The sequence below is a fragment of the Chlorocebus sabaeus genome, chromosome 25 (assembly GCF_047675955.1).
Source record: "Chlorocebus sabaeus isolate Y175 chromosome 25, mChlSab1.0.hap1, whole genome shotgun sequence".
NCBI classification, from domain to species: Eukaryota; Metazoa; Chordata; class Mammalia; order Primates; family Cercopithecidae; genus Chlorocebus; species Chlorocebus sabaeus.
The window spans coordinates 32689571-32704956 of NC_132928.1; the positions used below are offsets into that span (position 1 = coordinate 32689571).

Sequence of the window (15386 nt, forward strand, 5' to 3'; positions counted from 1 at the left end):
CAGCCTAGATTGTATTGTCCAAATCACTATCAGCATTTTGGTCAAAGTCATTCAACAAGTCTCTAAGAAGTTCCAAACTTCCCCACATCTTCCTTCTTTCTTCTGAGTCCTCCAAACTGTTTCAACCTCTGCCTGTTTCCTAGTTCTGAAGTCACTTCTACATTTTTTTGTTATCTTTACAGCAGCACCCCACTCTACTGGTACCAATTTACTGTATTAGTTGATTCTCACACTGCTAATAAAAACATACTTGAGACTAGGTAATTTATAAAGGAAAGATGTTTAATGGACTCACAGTTCCACATTGCTGGGAAGGCCTCACAATCATGGCAGAAGGTGAAGGAGTAGCAAAGGTACATCTTACATGGTGGCAGGCAAGAGAATTTGTCCAGGGGAACTATCATTTATAAAATCATTAGATCTCATGAGACGTATTCACTACCATGAGTAGGGTATGAGGGAAACTGCCCCCATGATTCAATTATCTCCACTTGGCCCCACCTTTGATGCATGGGGATTATATAATTCAAGGTGAGAATTGCGGGGATGGGGGGGACCCAGCCAAACCATATCAACAATCATTTTTGAAATTTTATTTATGATATATGTTGATGAAGTAATGTTAGTCACTGGAACTAATAAAACAATTTTTTTACTTTTTATTCACCGGTCTCTGCAAACCTGTTATGTGAAAACCCAGTTAGATTTGATAGCTTACCTCATTTTTCAGTCTTAAAAAGTTATTCCTAGCTTTAGTCACCAAAACCTCAGTCTAGCAATTAACATTTCTCATGCTCTACAGGACTAGATCGTTATACAAGTTCATGCTTTTTTCTCTATAACCAGGAAAAATGTTGGGGAAGGGAACTTTGTTTTCTTTTCTTCCTACCCTGCAACTTCTCACTAAGCATATGCTAACTGGGGGTAAAAATCTATTAAAGTGAATACAGATTTCAATTTGTTAACAGGGATAAATAATATTTTTTAAAAAATCCTTATGTACAGAAAAAATCAAGTACAGAACAGAATGAGAGTGAACACGATAACAGGAGAAAAGACAAAAAAAAATCTGAAGCAAAACAATAAGAAATACAAAAACCACATATGAAGAAACTTTTAAAATATTTGTATTAAGAAAACACAAATGTAGCCTTAAATAAATCAGAAAAAGAATTATTTCCTTAAATAGGAATTTTCAGCATCCTATTTATTTATTTATTTTTAAGACAGGGTCTCACTCTATTGCCCAGGCTGGAGTGCGGTGGCACTATCTTGGCTCAGTTCAACCTTTGCCCCACTGGTTAAAGCGATTCTCCCACCTCAGCCTCCTGAGTAGCTGGGACTACAGGTGCACGCCATCACGCCCAGCTAGTTTTTCCTATTTTTAGTAGAGACAGGGTTTCACCATGTTGGCCAGACTGGTCTCGAACTTTTGACCTCAGATGATCTGCCCAGCTTGACCTCTCAAAATGCTAGGATTAGTGTACCTGGCTTCAGCATCCTAAAGTGTCAACATTGCCCAAGTTAATATATACATTTAATGCACTTCCGGCTGTATTCTCAATGCTCTGAAAGGGTTAGCAAAACCTCTTTTATTTTTTCACAGGAAAATGATAATAATTCACCTTCTTCAGTACTATTTCCTTTAAATCATGATAATGATATAATGTCAGTGTTTGACAGGAAACACTACTTTTAATAAAAATGACCCTTTTTGGTTAACTGCATCTAGAGGACCATGGCTGCAGTAAGGGAATACTATAGTGTGTTTATTTTCACTTACAACTTTAGTATCTAATTTTATGGTATTGTTACTTCCCCAAATAAAGTCTAAAGTCATTTTGTTTCTATGTCTAGGTATATTATACAACATGCAGAAAGCCATTCAGTTATCAGTTTCTATAGTTACTAATTCATTGATAGGAAGTCCAATATAAGGCTAGTTTTTATTATTTTAGTACAAGCATAAGCAATAATTTAGTTTGTTGTAACATTTTTGAGAACATATTAAGTTGCAAATTGAAACTATTATTTTAGTTTTCTTTGAAATAAAATAGAAATTACAACAATATCAGAAGCTATCTTTGCAAGCTTTGAGACTACAAGAGTGAGAAGTGGAAGCTGGACATACATTAAGGGTAACAATGCTGCCTTATTCGCATCTGGGATATTCCAGTATCCCTTCCCAACACACTGCTTGAAATGATGGAATTGATGTATTTGCATTATATCCCAATTTGCACATAAATTCAATGGTATCCCCTGTTTTTGCATAATAGTTTCTGTCACTTTTTCCTTTTAACTGTATGTTATTTTTATTCATGTTTTCTTCAGTTATTATACATGGATCTGAAAGCAGAAAAAAAAACAATTAACAATCATAATCTTCCCTTTCATGAGCAAATAAAATGCATCCTAATGAATACTTTAGGGTAAAATAAAATTATAAAAGAATCCAAATAGTTAATAGTTATTAACTTGTGCTACATACTGACTTTAGCATTTTACAAATATAGAAAGTTCAGTTGCACTTCTCCAATGTCACAGCAGAGATCATCAGGGGAGGGTGATAAACGTGGACCCTGGCAGCCTTTCTCTAGAACCTGAACTCTTCTTCCCTAAAACATGTTATGTCCACCCTAGTGACTTCATATCAAAAAGGATTATGCTAACATGTTCTGTTGGAGTCTTGGTTATTGATTCTCCTTTCCCCTCTATTCGACCAGCCATGACTACAAACACTCCAAATGTACTCACGTTTTGCTAGTTTAATTCTACGTTTCTATTTTTCTCTCATGCCCACGATGTAGAAACAGAACTATAGAAAGCTATAATCTTTCTAATAGTCATCTATTAAAATGAAACTCTCTCTAGATACATACATACATAAATATACCTCAATATCTATCAATTATATCTCTATATATCACCATCATCTATCCCTGTCATCTTCATTTTCTATTTTAAAGAGAGGCAAGGATAAGCACACAAGAGTTAATTTGAATCCCTACATGATTATGGACAAATTACTCTATCTCACTATGCCTTCATCTGTAAAATCGGTAAGATAATGTTACTTCCACATATGGGTTTTCTTTTATAAAATTCTTTTTTAAAAACATTTATAATTTTTTTTTTTTTTTTAGTTCCAGGGTACATGCGCAGGATGTGCAGGTTTGTTATATAGGTAAATGTGTGACATGGTGGTTTGCTGCACCTGTCAACCCATACCCTAGGTATTAAACCTAATTCTTACCTGATAAAACTTTCAGTTCTTAAAGATATCATTCACTCATCTATCTCTTCTTTGGACTCAAGTATTCTGCATTCTAGTTGAGCCCTTAATAGCATTAGTATTTCTTTAGAAATTTCCCCAAATCATATTTTAATACATCTTTCAAGCACTTACTAAAATAAATTTCTTAACATAGTACATATCACTTCTGAAATCCAAAAATTTTTAAGAGCTCTTCAATACATTCAGGGACTGCTTACAATTCAAAAATAAATATTATTCAAACTCTAAATATTTCTCCAAACATATTTTCCAAAACTTTCTAAAGTTTCCTGTTGCCCGGGAAAGTTTTCCTCATTGCTTTAATATGCCATATGTGTATGTAATATTTTCCATAAGGTTGCCTTTTTCCCTAGAATTCTCTGCTTGAATGCTCTTCACTTCTTTAGTTTTGAAGACAGAAAGTCTTGCTTGTATCATGGAACTGATCTTATATCTTCAGATAATTATAATCCTTTCCTGTTCTTGACTGTGAGAAGACGTAATGCTTTTGCTGTGAAACGCGTCTTAGGAGTGTCCATATCCTCAATCAAATTTAAGACTCAGAATTTATCTCTGAAACCTAACACTTTTCTATGAAATCAGGTTTGAAGATACTTGTAAACTATTTTGATTTGAGGATACTAATTTTCCTCTGCAGTCTTGCCACTTGCATAGTTTGGAGCTCAAACTTGGACACGATCATCTACAGAAGTGGTTACATAAATAGGGGACAATAATTAACGTTTAGCCCATTTTAGGATCAGCCAAAATATCAATGTCTTCAGTCAATATGAAAGGTAAAAGGTAGCATAGCATCAAAATAAAGGAAATGAGTCACATCACATAAAAGAATTGCTTGTATCATCCTGTACTTAGGAACTTGAGCACTTGAAAAACTCATGAACTTACAGTTTAAGAGCTGTGATAGGAATAGGTCATCTGATATGCAAGGCCTGATGGGTATCCCAGGGCTCTACCTCATAGGCTAGAGGAAACTTGTGGCAAATTTTCTGTTAGGTTTTCTTGTTGTTGCCATAATTATTGTGGCTCTTATTTTGAATTGTGTGTGCTTTAAGTTCATAGGATTTGCGGGACAAAATTCTGAGAGTATACCTATATTGCAGACTTAAGGGGGTTTTAGTGTATTTATTTTGATTCTGGTATAAGGGAAGGGGAGAATAAGGTAAAAATGGAAACGCATTGGGTTATGGAAATGGCTGTAGTGCCCATTAATTTCTTTCTTGCTTGCTAGGAATACTGATAAAATATAAGTAAGAATAATAATCAGAGAAAGAACTTCTCAGTTTAACCAGGTATGTGTTCTATCAGGAAGAATTTCATGTTTTCAAGTAGGATTTAATAGTTCGTGGTTTTTTGAAACAGTGTTTTCAAAACTGTTTGAAAACTCTTCACCTAAGTTTTAATAATGTGAAAATGATCACTGTTGTTAAACTGAGATGCTGCATTTCATATGTACGCAATAAACAGATGTTGTTCTTGAAGAATCATTAACAAATTGCAGACTCTGAACATTCTTGTTTGTTTGTTTTTTTTCCCTCTCTTTTGCTTTTCTTTTCTTTTTCTTTTTTTGAGATGGAGTCTTGCTCTGTCGCCCAGGCTGGAGTGCAGTGACGTGATTTCAGCTCACTGCAAGCTCCGCTTGCCGGTTTCAAGCGATTCTCCTGCCTCACCCTCTTGAGTAGCTGGGATTACAGGCACGTGCCAGTATGCCTGGCAATTTTTTATATTTTTTTGTAGAGATGAGTTCACCATGTTGGTCAGGCTGGTCTCGAACTCCTGACCTCGTGATCTGCCTGCCTTGGCCTCCCAAAGTGCTGGGACTACAGGCGTGAGCCACCACCCCAGGCCAACATTCCTGTTTTAAAACAGAAACTTGGTCATTGTTTACATGGAATTTTCCAAGTTTATATACATATATCAAGATCTGAAAGGCAAACATTCAGCAGAATAGCTGTTTGTGAACACAGTTCTAGGGTAATAACCCATAAAAATTCTAGTATCAATAAGCACGTATCAAACTTATTACTCTGATTTTCTCAGAATCTAGAATATTAAGAACTTACTTATGCATCTTGGTGGCTCTGACCACTCTCCATTACTACATGTTACATATTGAGAACCCTGAAGTTCATAGTAGGACTGGCATTGGTACTCGACTGTTGACTGTGGCAGATACACTTTTTGCGGGAAGGACTTGATATCTCCATTGCTAATAGGTGGAGGAGGCCCACACTTTTCTGAAGAATCTGAAAAAGAAATATTTTATATGTGGGGAAAAATCAACAGTTTTATCGGACACTTTTTAAATAAAGCTTTTCATATATTCTCAACTGTGTCTTATTTGATTTCTTAGGAAGACATTTGCATTTTCAACCTTGTTCTTTTTTTTTGTCTCAAAATAATTCACACTCATATGAGGACTACATATATATGTATATATATGTACACACTTATATGTGTACATATACATAAGTAGTTGTCTATTATTTTATTTAATTCTAGTAAAAAGAAATACTTGTATAAAATACTTACTATAGCATGTTGGCAAATGTGACCAGCCATCTTCACCACACACTGTGGAACCTGTGGTGTTTCCATATCTGCTTTCATATCCATCATAGCATTCATAGTCCAATGTGTCATGGAGCTTAAACCACATGCCATTACTCTTGGCTCTGGAATTCTCCAAAACAGGCGTATCACAAAATTCTGAAACAAAATAAAACTGAGGATTGCTTTTCTATGCCATATGATGTACAATTCAACTAAGAAAGTTTCATTATAGGAATAAAATTTACCAATCAGTGTGTGCTAATAAATTGAGTACTGTTAAAAAATAGTCTGATAATCAGTGCTTTTTGTGCTATAATAGTTAACTACAATAGTTAAATATATTTCTCTCTATATATTCTTCTTATCATTTAAATTCTGTGAAAATATATTAAGAACATTTAGTTAGTCCTATTTTTATCTGTGAAAATCTCATTGGCTGTTATTAAAGTCTACTATTACGATGCTACAATGTAGTATTTTAAAGATGATAAAATTTTGTGAATTTAAAACATGGTGAACCCCGTTTCTACAAAAAATGCAAAAATTAGCTGTAATCCCAGCTACTCAGAGGGGTGAGGCAGGAGAATGACTTGAATCCGGCAGGCGGAGCTTGCAGTGAGCTGAAATCACATCACTGCACTCCAGCCTGAGAGACAGAGGGAGACTCCGATTGAAGAAAAAAAAAAAAAAAAAAGAAAAGAAAGAGAAAAATAAAAAATTTTTGTGATTTTAAACTTTGTGAATTTTAAAGATGATAAAATTTTGTGAATTTAAATGTAACTATTTATGTATTTATGTAACTATTTACTAACAGTAAGGGTGTATATGTTAGATAAAAATTATATTAATTAGATATAAGTTCTATACAAATTTATGAAGCAGCCTATCGTTTTTTTTACAAGTTTTAATGTAGATCATTTATCAAAGCTGAGTAAAATTGAAGTATACACTTTACACAGAGTCCATGATAAGCATAGAAATAGTAAACAGTATTCTAGAAATGTAGGAATTGATACAGTCTGGAAAACCTATGGTAACTTTGAGATAATCACTTTGTAAGTATATCTTTCTTTTTTCCCACTTAGTTTAATATTTTTGAGATTCATCCATGTTGTATTATGTATCAAGGTTCCATATTATCTCATGGCCAAAAATAGTTGAATTGTACCCTTGAAAAAGAAGTGGATTTTGGAGTATGTAAATTATACAACAGTCTCTGGGTTAAAAATACATTAAGCAATTTATCTTTAAAACTTTTTGTGAATATCTAAAAAGGAAAGAAAAAAATCAAATTTTGCCACTGAAAGACTTCCTTTGTTCATTATGCAATCTCTTTATCATAATAAGTAAAGGTCGAGCATGTTCAGAGAACTTTACGTGTAAGGAATCCATTGGCAAGTATGAGGTTTGTAAACATTCAGCCCACCCACCTACCCTTTTCCTTTACTTGTTTTCTCTGTAGTAAACAATAGGCTGGAGATAATTTTTTGATTGGATATCCTCAGTAGCATCATCGATACAAATCATTAAGGTCTGATTCTCCTGATGCTAGCAGAAATTCAGAATTAAGGATTCATTTCTCCCCTGACATGTACATTTTTTCTGAGTGTGAGCAAGGAATACAATACAAGCAGTTGATAATTTTGAAATGCAAATAAAGACAAAAGAACAAAGTTTTTATTGGCAACTAATACATTTTGCTGATATTCCCATGCAGCTGCCTAACTAGTCTGTACATTATAAGATTGCTTTTATGTAAAGGCACATTGAGTTGTAAGAGATGAAATGATCATCTTCCCAAGTAGCCATTACTCTAAAAATGCAGAAGACTTAGTTTGGCCCAGAATGTTAAATGGTATTAGAAGTATTTGTATCTCTTTACTCCTAAAAGTGTTTTCTATATTTTTAAGTAAAACACTATCATCTCAAAGAGAGGAAAGAAGCTGACAGAAACTGAATGGGAATATGTAAATCACTTACTAATGCAAATTGGTTGTGCTGACCATCCATTTTGCAAACATGTAATTGATCCTGAAGAATTTCCATCTGCTGTTGCATATCCTGGTTTACATTTATATTGCATTTCTTTATTTAAAATATAAATAGAGGAAGATTCAGAAATAAATCCATTTTCAATTTCTATATCTGATTTTGAGCATGTTCCTAAAATAGAAAAAGTAGAGAAAAAATACGTATTTGTTGGATACTTCTTTTATAGAAGGGAACAAGTAAAAACATGGCAATATGGCAAAACAATGAAACATTTGTTAATGAATTGAAAACAGCAAAACTGGAAGTTTTCTAAACATCAGTGTTCTTAAAAGGAAACCACGAATTTTTGAAGGAAATGTTGAAAACACAGGGAAAGGCAGAATAAAAGCAAAGAATCCTTGAGACTGTCAACAGAGTTGTGGCAGGCCTTGAAAAATGCAGATCTAGCAGACTCTCAAGTCCCTAATGATATTTTGGAAGACTTTCTGGCTACTTTGCAACAACCTAAGTATTTTTGGTACTATTAAGGTGTCTTACACCTCATTAAGTCAAATGCCATTTCCCAGGCAAAGATAATGTACACACTGCTACCACAGGCAAGAAAGTAATTTTGTAAATCCTTTATCTCCAACAATTGAAAATGGTTGTCATCTTAAGTGGGTGCTTAAACACATAGAGACGTGGTATTTGAGAGGAATGTGGAAATGTAAACAGAAAAAAGAAAGCAAACAAGATTGCCAAAAGAAGTTCTAATACATTCGTAATGTGTTTGTTCTTTATATATTAGTAATGTATGTGTTCTACACATTACTAATGGGTATATGCATAAGATAGTAATTATTTTAGTAATGTTATGTTCTAAGATATTAGTAGTGTACATGTTCTTTTCTAATTAGTAATTAGAAAAAAATGTAAATGGACCAATTTTACTATCTGAAAGGAAAAGAAATCATGTTAAAGATGATACATATTTATAATATAGCATTTGTCATAATCATGAGTTTTCTGATCTATTCTTGCCTACTTTTCAATTAATCTCCTCCAGTCTCTAAACTACAGTGTTCAGTTTCTCTTGTTAACAATTTTATTTTCAATATCTATAAAGCACTTGACACACAACAATATTTATTAGGCAAATTAATGATAGAGTTGGTGCCTATGGCTTAGGCTATTGTTGAGGATACTTGCTCCTACAAGCTGTAAGGAGATTCCCATTGTCTTTCATCTCAATTATATAATAATTATCATGCGGTTTCTATAATGGAATGTTTTTGTAAATTGCAAGCAATACACGAAAACGACTTTCAGAGACTCCTTTGCCTAAAAAGTGAAAGTCAGCTATAACAGAAGATGAGTCTTAATTTAAAGCAACAGATCACTAACTATAACAATAGATGTCATATAATTGTGAGAGATGTACAAGTGACCTTTGAGAAAGCATTATATTTATTGTTTAGCTAATGCTATAATTTTATAATCTACTTAAATCAATGCATTTAGCATGATTTCAGTATAAATACTGAAGCAGTGTTACTTTCACCTGTATTTTATTTATTTTGTGTTATTCATGACATATTTCTATTGTTACTTAACTATTAAGTGACAGAATTCACTCATTATCCAGAAATTATAAATATATTCACACATCTTTGGAACTGAAAACTAGCTAGGCTTCTACTTAAAAATAAAAAAGATATATATTTAGCTTGAGAGTTGATATACAAAATTTTCCTGTTAAAGGTCTAGATCTCAGACAGTTACGGACATACTGGGATCTCAAACGAGTGGAACTGCCACGAATGTATCTGGGAGGAGGAGACCAATCATCCTCTGTACATGAAACTGTGGTCTGCACATTTGGAAGATGGTAGTCGGGACAGACTTCAGCTTTTACAGATTGACCCTGTCAATATGTCCCTTCATATTTTGTGTTATATCCATTCTCCAAATAACTGAGAATACATTGTCCTAAAGACCATACAATGATTAAAAAGTAGATTAGAAACATGAATTTAATCAAAATAGTATATTAAAATAATTTTTAGAATATTTAAATAAGACTGCATCAATACTCAAAAATAATGTATAACTGAAGGAAAACTAAAGCTACTCTAAATGTACAAAAAAGTCAGTATTCAGTGTTACTTATCTTTAATTTTTATAAAATATGTTTAGAATATATCTGTATTCTCCTACAGTTCCTATATTTATTTCTCATGTGATTTTCATGAAGATCTCATAACAGAAAAAATCCATTTTGGTCTTTTTGCTTGAACAACTCTTTCCTTGGTACCATTTCTGTCATATAAGACAATGTAATCATTTATTTGCTCTTCTCTCTCCATTCTTTGCAAGTTTTATGCACATATTGTTGTGAAGAGGTTTACTTACTGAGGCATGGGACTGTTGGCAACCACCCATCTTGTGTGCAATGAATGTAATCCCAGTAACTTCCTGAAGGAGTCACAAAATTTGCATCACAGTAATAGGAGTAAGATTTTCCTGCAGCTACTGGAAAGTATGGTCTACGTATAGTCTCATAATATAGACCTCCATGTTGAATTTCTGGAAACTCACAAGGTTTCATTACTTGTAACAAAAAACAAAAATAGTATAAATAATGTTTCACTGTAACAGACAATGATATGAGATGACTGTTTTGATTATGTTACCTTCCACATAATGGTTTTGTTTTCTTTTTTCTTTTTTTTCTTTTTTGATATGGAATTTCACACTTCTGCCCAAGCTGGAGTGCAATGATATGATCTTGGCTCACTGTAACCTCCATCTCCTAGGTTCAAGCAATTCTCCTGCCTCAGCTTTCTGAGTAGCTGGCACTATGGGCACACACCACCATGCCCATCTAATTTTTGTAATTTTAGTAGACACAGGATTTTACCATATTGGTCAGGCTGGTCTCGAACTCCTGACCTCAGGTGATCCACCCACTTCAGCCTCCCAAAGTGCTGGAAATACAGATGCGAGCTACCGCACCTGGTTCGTTTTATTTTAGAATTTTTTTAAAAAATTTTTATAATAATTTTTTAAGTTCTGGGATACATGTGTAGGATGTGATGGTTTGTTACATAGGTAAATGTGTGCCATGGTGATTTGCACCACCTATCAACCCGTACCCTATGTATTAAACTCAATTCTTCCATGGTAAGCTTTCCATTTTTGATGATATCATTCACTCCTCTTTCTCTCCTTTTGATGAAAGTATTCGGCACTCAAGTCTAGCCCTTATTAACATTGGTATTTCTTTAGAAACTTCCCCAAGTCATATTTTAATACATCTTTCATGAACTTACATATATACATTTCTTCACATAGTACATATCACTTCTGAAATCCAAAAATGTTTAAGAGCTCTCAATACATTCAGGGGCTATTTACAATTCAAAAATAAATATTATTTGAGCACTAAATACTCCTCCAAACGTATTTTCTAACACTTTCTAAAGTAGATACAGAAGTGAATACATAAATAGGGGACAATAATTAAGGTTTAGCTCATCTAGGATCAGCCAAGATATCAGCGTCATCAGTCAATATAAAAGGTAAAAGGCAGCATAGCATCATAATAAAGGAAATGAGTCACATCACAGAAAAGAGCTGCTGGTATCATCCTATACTTAGGAACCTGAGCATTTGAAAAACTCATGAGTTTACAGTTTAAGAGCTGTGATAGGAATAGGTTATCTGATATGCAATGCCTGATGGGTATCCCAGGACTCTACGTCATAGGCTAGCAGAAACTTGTGGCAAACTTTCTGTTAGGTTTTCTTGTTGTTGCCATAATTATTTTGGCTCATATATTTTGAATTGTGTTGCTTCAAGTTCATAGGACTTGGAGAACAGATTCTGGAAGTATACCTATATTACTGACTTGAGGGATTTTTCAAGTATCCATTTTGATTCTGGGATGAAGGGAGAGTAGATAAAGGTAAAGACAGAAAACATGGGGTTTTAGAAATGGCTGACCTTTCCTTTAATTTCTTTCTTTCTTGCTAGAAATATTGGTAAAATATAAGAAAGAACAATAATCAGAGAAAGAACTTCTCAGTGTTAACTAGCTATGTGCTCTCTCAGGATGCATTTCAGGTTTTCAAGAAGGATTTTAGTTAATCATTCATGGTTTTTATTATAATTTAAGTTCTGGGGTACACGTGCAGAACGTGCAGTGTTTTTACATAGGTATATATGTGCCATGGTGGTGTGCTGCACCCATCAACACATAACCTACATTAGGTATTTCTCCTAGTGCTATCCCTCCCTTAGCTCCTCACTCTGTGACAGGCACTGGTGTGTGATGTTCCCCTCCTTGAGTCCACCTGTTCTCCTTGTTCAACTCCCACTTATGAGTGAGAATATGTGGTGTTTGATTTTCTGTTCTTGTGATAATTTGCTGAGAAGGATGGTTTTCAGCTTCATCTTTGTCCCAGCAAAGGACATGAACTCATCCTTTTTTATGGCTGCATAGTATTCCATTGTGTATATGTGCCACATTTTCTTTACCCAGTCTATCATTGATGGACATTTGGGTTGGCTCCAAGTTCATTGTTTTTAAAACAGTGTTTTCAAAACTCTTTGAAAACTCTTTTCCTAAATGTTAATAATGTGAAAATGATTACTGATCTTAAGTTGAGATGCCATATTTCATATGTGTGCAATACATCGATGTCATTCTTGAAGACTGATTATATCCATTAACAAATTGATGTCTCTGAACAATCCTGTTTTAAAAAAGAAACTTTGTCATCATTTACATGAAATTTTCCAAGCTTATACACTTACATATTAAGATCTGAAAGGCAAACATTCAGCAGAATAGCTGTTTGTGAACACTGTTCTAGGGTAATAACCCATAAAAATTTTAGTATAAATAAGCAAAGATCAAACTTATTACTCTAATTTTCTCAGATCCAGAATATTAAGAACTTACATCTGCATCTTGGTGGTTCTGACCACTCTCCATTACTACAAGTTACATATTGAGAACCCTGAAGTTCATAGTAGGACTGGCATTGGTACTCGACTGTTGACTGTGGCAGATACACTTTTTGCGGGAAGGACTTGGTATCTCCATTGCTAATAGGTGGAGGAGGCCCACACTTTTCTGAAGAATCTGAAAAAAAATACATGTAGGGGAAAATCAACAGTTTTCTTGGACACTTTCTGAAGTTTTTTATATAGTCTTAACTGTATCTTATTTGATGTCTTAGGAAGACATTTGCATTTTCAACCTTGGTTTTTTTTTTTTAAGTTTCAAGGTAATTCACACTCAAATGAGGACTGCATGTGTATGTACATATACATATGTATGTTTTTATTTATTTATTTATTTAATTCTAGTAAAAAGAAATACTTGAATAAAATACTTACTATAGCATGTTGGCAAATGCGACCAGCCGTCTTCACCACACACTATGGAACCTGTGGTGTTTCCATATCTGCTTTCATATCCATCATAGCATTCATAGTCCAATGTGTCATGGAGCTTAAACCACATGCCATTACTCTTGGCTGTGGAATTCTCAAAAACTGGCATATCACAAAGTTCTGAAACAAAATAAAACTGAGGATTGCTTTTCTATGCCATATGATGTACAATTCAACTAAGAAAGTTTCATTATAGGAATAAAATTTACCAATCAGTGTGCACTAATAAATTGAGTACTATTAAAAAATAGTCTGACAATCAGTGCTTTCTTTGTGCTGTAACAGTTAATTAGAAGAGAAAAATATATTTCCCTATATATATCCTTGTCATCATTTAAATCCTATGAAAAACATATTAACAATATTTAGTTAGACCTATTTTTATTTGAGAACATAATGCATTATTTTAAAGACGATAAAATTTTGTGAATTTAAAAGTTAATATACATATTTATGTACACAATTTACTGACAGTATTGGTGTATAAGTTGTATTAAAATTATATTCATTGGATAATAGGTTCTACAAAAATATATAAAGCATCTTATCTTTTATTTTACAAGTCTTATAGTAGATCATTTATCAAAGCTGAGTCAAATTAGATTGAAGTATACAGCTTTTCTTTACACAGAGCCCATGATAAGCATAGAAAATGAAAACAGTAGTCTAGAAATGTAGGAATTGATATTTTATAGCTCCCAAACCTCAGAGTAACTTTGAGATAATCACTTTCTAATTGTATCCTTTCTTTTTTTCACTTAACTTAATACTTTTGAGATTCATCCATGCTCTGTTATGTATCAGTAGTCCCTTCCATTTCATCTCATGGCTAAAAATAGTTGAATTGTAGACTTGAAAATGAAGTGGATTTTTCACTATGTAAATTATATATCAATATGTGTGTTAAAAATAAATTAAATAATTTATCTTTAAAAATCTTTGTGAATGTCTACAGAGAAAAGACAAAAAAGATCAACTTTTGTCACTGCAAGATTTCCATTGTTCATTATGCAATCTCTTTAATAATAAGTAATTACAAGTTGGGAATGTTTTAGAGAACTTTAGTTGTAAGGAATCCATTGCCAAGTATGAGGTTTGTAAACATTCAGCCCACCCACTTACCCTTTTCCTTTACTTGTTTTCTCTGTACTAGACTATAAGCTGGAAATAATTTTCTGAGTTGGTTCTCCTCAGTTGCATCATTGATACGAATTATTAAGGTCTCATTCTCCTGATGCTAGCAGAAACTCAGAATTAAGCACTCATCCCTTCCCCGACATGTACATCTTTGCTGAGTGTGAGCAAGGAATACAATACAAGCATTTGATAATTTTGAAATACGAAGAAAGGGAAAAGAACAAAGTTTTTATTGACAACTATTACATTTTGCTGAGAGTCCCATGCAGCTGCCTTACTAGTCTGTACATTATAAGATTGCTTTTATGCAAAGGCAAATTGAATTGAAAGAGATGGAATGATCATCTTCCCAAGTAGCCATTACTCTAAAAAGGCAAAAAAGGCTTAGTTTGGCCCAGAATGTTAAATGATATTAGAAGTGTTTATATCTCTTTACTCCTAAAAGTGTTTTCTATGTTTTTAAGTAAAACACTATCATCTCAAAGAGAGGAACGAAGTTGACAGAAACTGAATGGGAATATGTAAATCACTTACTAATGCAAATTGGTTGTGTTGACCATCCATTTTGCAAACATGTAATTGATCCTGAAGAATTTCCATCTGCTGTTGCATATCCTGGCTTACATTTATATTGTATTTCTTTATTTAAAACATAAATAGAAGAAGATTCAGAAATAAATCCATTTTCAACTTCTATATCTGATTTTGAGCATGTTCCTAAAATAGAAAAAGTAGAGAAAAAAGTAAATATTTGTTGAATATTTCTTTTATAGAAGGGAATAAGTAAAAACATGGCAATACGGTAAAACAATGAAACATTTATTAAGGAATTTAAAACAGCAAAACTGGAATTTTCCTAGACATCCATGTTCCTAAAATAAACCATGAATTTTGAAAGAAAATAGTGAAAACACAGGGAAAGGCAGAATAAAAGCAAAGAATCCTTGAGACTGTCAACAGAGCT

General features: G+C 33.4%; 1 protein-coding gene across 5 annotated transcripts in view; it reads right to left on the reverse strand.

Annotated features, from left to right (window-relative positions):
• Positions 1 to 261: 261 nt before the first annotated feature.
• LOC103230383 (complement factor H-related protein 4) overlaps positions 262 to 15386 on the reverse strand; it is a 120742-nt gene continuing 105617 nt past the window's right edge. For 2 of the 5 annotated variants that reach the window (XM_037985776.2, XM_037985775.2), the window contains exons 3-10: positions 14957 to 15139; positions 13229 to 13405; positions 12789 to 12971; positions 10235 to 10432; positions 7832 to 8014; positions 5831 to 6007; positions 5362 to 5544; positions 1928 to 2349 (exon numbers count right to left, since the gene is read on the reverse strand). In XM_037985776.2, the coding sequence (XP_037841704.2) occupies positions 2153 to 2349; positions 5362 to 5544; positions 5831 to 6007; positions 7832 to 8014; positions 10235 to 10432; positions 12789 to 12971; positions 13229 to 13405; positions 14957 to 15139 (1481 nt within the window). In that variant the 3' untranslated portion in view covers positions 1928 to 2152. Of the gene's footprint in view, positions 2350 to 5361; positions 5545 to 5830; positions 6008 to 7831; positions 8015 to 10234; positions 10433 to 12788; positions 12972 to 13228; positions 13406 to 14956; positions 15140 to 15386 lie in introns of all 5 variants that reach the window. The other 3 variants (XM_037985778.2, XM_073011426.1, XM_073011427.1) reach the window with 3 other exon arrangements.